Below are 7861 nucleotides of genomic sequence, written 5' to 3' on the forward strand. Positions count from 1 at the left end.
TCCTTCTGCAATGCTATATCAAGCGACCGCACAAGTCTGGGTTATGGTGTTCTCCTGTCTAGTGAACGAGGTCGAAACAATCTTGGCCTTTGCAAAAACCTTAGTCCAAGCTCTAATGAACAAAAATTCAAGGAGAGTAGTTAAGACATTGAGATTGGGGACTAACCTAGTTGTGAGGATCAACTTCATCACAATCACACTATAAATTATCCCAATTAGGACACTAGCTACTAGCCCTCAAAGTGTAATCTGTCTTAACCATGGTGTTATTCTGCTCACATCCTCAAGCACAATTGGAGCCTCTTCAATGTCCTTCCTTATGAGATTCTCAATCTCTTTGAGTTCCTCTTTGTTTAGAGTATTAGTTCCCATTGGATTCATCAAATCCTCACCCCAAGTGAATGATCAATCATCACTAAAATTAAAATAAGGAAAGCAACACTTTATCAGTGAGAGAAAGAAAGAGAAGATAAAAACAATATTCAACGATGACCAAATAAACCAATTTATAAAGCAAGTTATGGACAATATATAAAAAAATTTATTATATGAGGATCATAATTCTAATTAAAGTAATAGGATACAATCATAAAACTATTTATTAAACAGATAATAACAAGAAATATATATATATATATATATATATATATATATATATATATATATATATATATATATATATATATATATATATATATAGAAAGATAGGTGGATGGTTTGTATGAGAAAGAAACAGAAAAAAAGGAATTAGAATTCAATTCTAATATGGTTCAAAGTTCAGAGATTTTATGCCACGTAAGGTAATAATAGGCAATGATTAATGAAAGATGATACTTGGTCAAATATCTTTACATACTTGAGTTAAGTTGTGTCTCAAATTTCTATAATGGAGAAGAATTGAATCTCGGCAATAGGGATAAAGCCTTTAATTAAAGAATTCAATTCTCCACCATTGAGAGAGTAGACTAAAGTGTGCTTGTTGGTTCAAGCGACAAAAACTACGGCGTGTAGAAGCAAGCTTCATGATGATGATGAATCAAGATTGATTCAAGTTGTTTTGATGATAACAAAGATGATGACAAAAAGCCCAAGAGAATGATTTCAAGATTGAGTCAAGAACAATTCCCAAGATAGTGATTTCAAGATTGAGTCAAGAACAATTCAAGAATCAAGAGAAATTTGATTTCAAGATTCAAGAATCAAGTTTCAAGATTCAAGACTCAAGATTCAAGAATCAAGAGAAGACTCAATCAAGATAAGTACTAAAAGTTTTTCAAAACATTGAGTAGGACATGAAGTTTTCACAAAAGCTTTTACCAAAGAGTTTTTACTCTCTGGTAATCGATTACCAGTTTATTGTAATTGATTACCAGTAGCAAAGTTTGTTTTCAAAAGCTTTCAAACTGAATTTACAACGTTCCAATTAATTTCAAAATGGTGTAATTGATTACAAGATTTTGGTAATCAATTGCCAGTGTGTTTGAATGTTGAAATTCAAATTCAATTGTGAAGAGTCACATCCTTTCACAAAAATGCTTTGTGTAATCGATTACAATGATTTGGTAATCGATTACCAGTGATAAGTTTTGAATAAAAATCAAAAGATGTAACTCTTCCAATGGTTTTCAAGTTTTTCTAAAGTTTATAACTCTTCTAATGGTTTTCTTGACCAGACATGAAGAGTCTATAAAAGCAAGACCTTAACTTGCATTTTAATAACAATTATTACAATCCTTTACAACCTTTGTATCTCTTTGAACATCTTCTTGAATTTCTTCTTCTTCTTCTTCCTTTTCCAAAAGCTTTCTGGTTTTCTAAACCTTGAAAACAAAAGTGTGCTATTCATCTTTTTCATTCCCTTCTCTCTTTGCCAAAAAAATTCGCCAAGGACTAACCGCTTGAATTCTTTTTGTGTCTCTCTTCTCCCTTTTCCAAAAGAACGAAGGACTAACTGCCCGAATTCTTTTGTGTCTCTCTTCTCCCTTGTCAAAGAATTCAAAACGACACAGTCTAAGAATTTTTTTGATTTTTCCCTTTCCCATAAACAAAAGATTTCAAAGGACTAACCGCCTGAGAACTTTGTCTTAACACATTGGAGGGTACATCCTTTGTGGTACAAGTAGAGGGTACATCTACTTGGGTTGTTGTGACTGAGAACAAGAGAGGGTACATCTCTTGTGTATCAGTTCTAGTGGAGGGTACATCCACTAGGTTGTTCAAAGAGAACAAGGGAGGGTACATCCCTTGTGGATCTTTGCTTGTAAAGGATTTTACAAGGTTGAAAAGAAATCTCAAGGACCGTAGGTCGCTTGGGGACTGAATGTAGGCACAAGTTGTTGCTGAACCAGTATAAAACTCTTGTATTTGTCTTCTTCTTCCCTACACTCTTTAATTTCCGCTGTGCACTTTAATTATTGCTTTTACTTTTGGTAACATTAAGAAGGATAGCTTTTTAATTAGTAAAGGTTGGTTAATAATTAATTCAACCCCCCTCTTAATTATTCTAAGGCCACTTGATCCAACACGATGTAACGAAGATGTTAAAAGGAGGTAAAGATTGTGATATCGAAAATCTAGTGGAGAATGCAGAGGAGTGAGGCAAAGATTCTACGAAGTGAAAGGGGGAATTTATATTTTAATGGCCAGATCTATGACTTTGGTGGCTAGATCTATAGCTTCTCCAAGGCATTTTGTATGTCAGTGTGCACCCTTGGTTTAAAGATGGTGAGGTTGGGTGGGTAAGGGTTTTTGAACCTTGTTGTCGTCGTTGCTGTCGTAGAGAAGAAGTACCACCGCAGAGGAGATTGTTGAAAATTGACGAGACTAAACCCAAACCTGAATGTGGTGCCAAATGAACACAAGCAGTGCATTTTGAGGAACACAAAGCAATAGAGAGTGCAACGAGAAATGGAAAAGAAGAAGGAAGCATGATGGGTTCGATGTTGGAAAGTGAGAGGGGGAGTAAGAAACAGAGCACGAGGTAGAACGGGAGTCGGAGAGTGAGAGGGAGAGGGAGAAACATTAACAGAGAGTGCAAGAGAGTGGAGGTAGAGATAAAAAATTAAAAACACACTCTAAGACAATTTTAGTAAAATCGTAGTGGAAAACCTTCTAAGACGATTTTCACAAAATCATCTTATAATGACAGCTTCCTAAGATGGTTTTTGGGAAACCATCATGGAATGACAACCATTTTAAGACGATTTTTGCAAAAATGTCATGAAATGGTAGTTTCTAAGACGATGTTTGGAAAAACGTCATGAAATGGTTGTATTTATTTACAAAAATACCACCACGTTTTATTCCATAATGGTTATTTCACAACCGATGTTAAATCAACGTCGTAGAAACACATTTTTGTAGTAGTGATCATAGTTTTGGTTCATTTTAAAATGAAAAAAATATCAACATACGAGAAATGCTGAGAATATTCTTTAACATGTTTTTAAAAAAAAACATATTCTTTATTATTAAAGAAAATTTGTTAAAAACATAAAATTTTATAAGTTTCATTTCTTATTTATTAAGTTTCATTGATAATTTTATAGTTATTGATAAATTTTAATTAACAATGAAAAGTCTATTAAAAAAATGTCAAGAGATTATACTCAACATGAAAAACCAATCTTCTAAGGTTATATATTCCTTTTTAAAGTGGGAGAAATATTGTTCAAGTCATAGTTTAATTGAGTTTAAAGTGAGAAAAAAGAAGAGAAATTTTATAAAAATTTGTGTGGGTTTCACACATTTTTTATTCTATTTTAATTTAAATATTTATTCTCAAATTCTCTTTCATTCTATTCTATTCTACACAATCAAATCATCTTTAAATGTTAATCTCTCAAGAAATAACTAAAGAGAAATCTAGAATAATAGGTGATATGATATGCAATTGAAAGATAGATAAAAAGAAATAATAAGGGTTGATGTAAAGCTAGATGTGTGTATTTAACATGACTTTGGAATAAAAAAAGTAAATAATGAAAAATGATAGATGTAGTAAATGTTGTGACTAGAAATATGAAAAACATAAAAAAAATGAAGTATAGATGAGATCAAAACAAAAATAAAATAAAATGTATTATAATAAAAAGAGAGATTCTTAAAAAAATAAAATAAGAGGGATCATAGATACCTTCACATATATATTATACGCCATACAATACCAACTATTTTTATTTTATCTCTCCTTTTCTACCTTATTATATCATTTTTTATATTTACATTTTTCCCTCTCTTTTTTGTTAGGTGTCAATAAATTATTTCCTCATAATAACCCTTTTAAAATAAATCAGTTAATTAATGCATTCACTTACGTCAAAATGGACATTTAATTGATATGTTTTATAATAAATAAGATGATAGAAAACGGATATTTAATTAATATGTTTTTCAGTAAATAAGATTATAGAAAGAAACTAATAATTAATGCATCTCAAATTAGGACAAAAAAAAACGCACCCATATTTTTTTTTTTATGAAAAAACACACCCATATTTTTTTATAAAATATTAGAAAAAAATGTGTTATAAAATATGTCATTATTCTCTAAATTTAATATTAACCTAGGAAGCACTTAAATCCAACTGATCGAGAACCCTCTCTCAGTATAGTTCGATAGAATTAGATAAAATAATTATAAATGTAATAAATTATGTGATAAAAAAAGAGTTTAATCATTATATACCGATAAATGTAAAATAATTTTATTTTATTATTTAATTATAATTTATTATTTATATGAATTTTAATATAATTATTATAAAAATCCACAGGTTTGTCACGTATAATATAATAATTTGTGATTGAGTAATTATATGAAATAATTTTCTATTAGCCGTCTATATTTTGTTTTTTCTACAAAGTGAGTATTAATTTAAAAATATAGAAAGAAACGTGAAAAACAGAATATACATATAATCAATATTATACTTCTATAATTGAGACATGCATACAAAACGGTTAGGTTATCATATTTTTCACTGTACAAAATAGTTATCATAAAAAAGAGTTGAATTTTAGATACTTGTTTTTTGAGTCAGAATTTAATTAGTACGAACATATTAAAAAATGAGGAATTTTTTTTTTCAAGATTCCATGAAATCCCTCCTATTAATATCAGTACATGTGGGCTCAAGTACTGACAGATGACACATCACGGTATCCACCACATGCCTCCAAGTGAACACACTCAACACTCAAGTGATTAGCCATTAAATATTCAACATCTAGAAGCATAGGCATGTATAACAAAAAACTATTATTATTACATATCTTGACCCCCCGGTAACTTTTTAGTTTATTTCAAAATAATAATTAATAAGAATAATTGAGTACATTGCTGTGAAGCTTAGATACGGAATACCAGATGGTATGACACCACACATATATGATGATACAACAAATTTTTTAAAATTAAGGATATGATATGTTTTTATATCTTAATATATAAAAAAAATTATATATGTATGGATGCAAATATATAGATTTATAAGGAAAGTAGAGTTTTTCCTAATTCTTATCCTTTTAGCATTTTTTAATTTTAAAATATTAAAATTAAAAAAAACTTAAAAACTAACATTAAAAAAAAATGGCTCAAGCCATATTGAAACTGTATCCTAATATAGCTTGAGCGGTGTCCCCAATTTAAGTAGTATCCTAACCGTATCTGTTATTTTTTCTAGAAATAAGTTTTTTATATATATTTTCCGTATCCGGACAATACTGGTGTATGATAGTGGTACCACATTATCTTGACCATTTTAGAGTGTTAGGATTTCCTAGATAATTTTTTTTTATCTAAATTATAATCAGAGTACGTACGTGAATGAACGGTGCAAAATTATACTAATTTAATTAATAATTTAGATTTAAATATGTAAATGTAAAGCTCTATTTAATTAAACATACTTGCTATTATTTAAATAAATATTACGCAGCTTGCGGACTCTACGCTGGCCATAAATAGAGCAAGAAACTCTTCTCCTTTACGCCCAGCAATTCTCCCTACAAGTTACAATCATTAGGAGAGAAAAAAAAAAAAAAAACACTTACTCTTGAATATTCATGACCATGAAGGACTCTATAGTTCTATACTCAGCTTTGGGAAGGGGACACCTAGTTTCCATGGTGGAACTAGGCAAACTCATACTAACCCACCACCCTTCACTTTCCATCACCATTCTTTTCCTAACCCCACCCCCCAACCAAGACACACCCACCTCCCCCACCGCCTTCACCTGCGACGCCACCTCCAAATATATCGCCGCCGTCAGCGCCGCCACCCCCTCCATTACCTTCCACCGCATCCCTCAGATTTCCATCCCTACTGTCCTCCCTCCCATGGCCCTCACCTTCGAGCTCTGCCGCGCCACCACCCACCACCTCCGCCGCATCCTCAACTCTATCTCCCAAACCTCAAACCTCAAAGCAATAGTCTTGGACTTCATAAACTACAGCGCCGCACGTGTCACTAACACGCTTCAGATCCCCACTTACTTCTACTACACTTCCGGCGCCTCCACCCTCGCCGTTTTCCTTTATCAAACTATCTTTCATGAAAACTACACAAAGTCCCTCAAGGACCTCAACATGCACGTCGAAATCCCAGGGTTACCGAAGATCCACACCGATGACATGCCGGAGACGGTGCAGGATCGTGCGAAAGAAGTTTACCAGGTTTTCATCGACATCGCCACGTGCATGAGGGACAGTGACGGGGTTATAGTAAACACGTGTGAAGCCATGGAAGAGAGGGTTGTGGAAGCTTTTTCCGAAGGGTTAATGGAAGGAACCACGCCGAAAGTGTTTTGCATTGGACCCGTCATTGCTTCTGCTTCTTGTAGAAAGGATGATAACGAGTGTTTGAGTTGGCTCGATTCACAACCGAGTCATAGTGTTTTGTTTCTGAGTTTCGGAAGCATGGGGAGATTCTCGAGGACTCAGTTGGGAGAGATTGCTATTGGGTTGGAGAAGAGTGAGCAAAGGTTCTTGTGGGTTGTGAGGAGCGAGTTCGAAAATGGTGACTCGGTTGAACCACCAAGTTTGGACGAGTTGTTGCCGGAAGGGTTTTTGGAGAGGACCAAGGAGAAGGGAATGGTGGTGAGGGACTGGGCCCCACAGGCGGCGATACTGAGTCATGACTCGGTGGGTGGGTTCGTGACTCACTGCGGGTGGAACTCGGTGTTGGAGGCGGTTTGTGAAGCTGTGCCAATGGTGGCGTGGCCTCTCTACGCGGAGCAGAAGATGAATAAGGTGATCTTGGTGGAGGAAATGAAGGTGGGTTTGGCGGTGAAGCAAAACAAAGACGGCTTAGTGAGTTCTACCGAGTTGAGGGACCGAGTCATGGAACTCATGGACTCGGACAGAGGGAAAGAAATTAGACAGAGGATTTTTAAAATGAAAATCAGTGCCACCGAAGCAATGACAAAAGGTGGATCTTCAATCATGGCTTTGAATAGGTTAGTGGAAATGTGGAGGGAGCACTAGTAGTATAGAATTAGAGAGTGCGAGAGACTGATCCATAGAATATTATCAAGTTTAGAAAAGTATGTTTCAGTATAAAAAGCTTAATGTCTTTCTCAATAAAGCAATAAAGTATGAGCACGAGATCAGTTGTTGTAAATTATCAATGTTTGCAAGATTATTAATTATGAATGATGTGTAAGGTACATGTTCCAAATTTAGATTCTTTGTTAAATGAAAATACTAATGCAAAATGAATTAATCAGAACATGCTAATAATATGTAACAATATTGTTTCTTGTTTCTATAGGAAATATAAGACTGATCATTAATTGAGAAAGAATGACGGGAGTAGAGGAAGAAATCACGGGTCTAAATTCACTTATTATTAAACTTC

General features: G+C 33.5%; 1 protein-coding gene across 1 annotated transcript; it reads left to right on the plus strand.

Annotated features, from left to right (window-relative positions):
- Positions 1-5975: 5975 nt before the first annotated feature.
- Positions 5976-7659, plus strand: LOC114368636 (UDP-glycosyltransferase 1-like). Its single transcript, XM_028325851.1, has one exon. It carries the CDS (start codon positions 6067-6069, stop codon positions 7486-7488), a length of 1422 nt encoding a protein of 473 aa, XP_028181652.1. The 5' UTR covers positions 5976-6066; the 3' UTR covers positions 7489-7659.
- Positions 7660-7861: the final 202 nt, after the last annotated feature.

Source organism: Glycine soja, chromosome 9 (assembly GCF_004193775.1).
Source record: "Glycine soja cultivar W05 chromosome 9, ASM419377v2, whole genome shotgun sequence".
Lineage (NCBI taxonomy): Eukaryota > Viridiplantae > Streptophyta > Magnoliopsida > Fabales > Fabaceae > Glycine > Glycine soja.

What these genes read in the sequence shown, in the direction of transcription:
- LOC114368636 (XM_028325851.1), top strand. Translation starts at nt 6,067, where the DNA reads ATGACCATGAAGGACTCTATAGTTCTATACTCAGCTTTGGGAAGGGGA.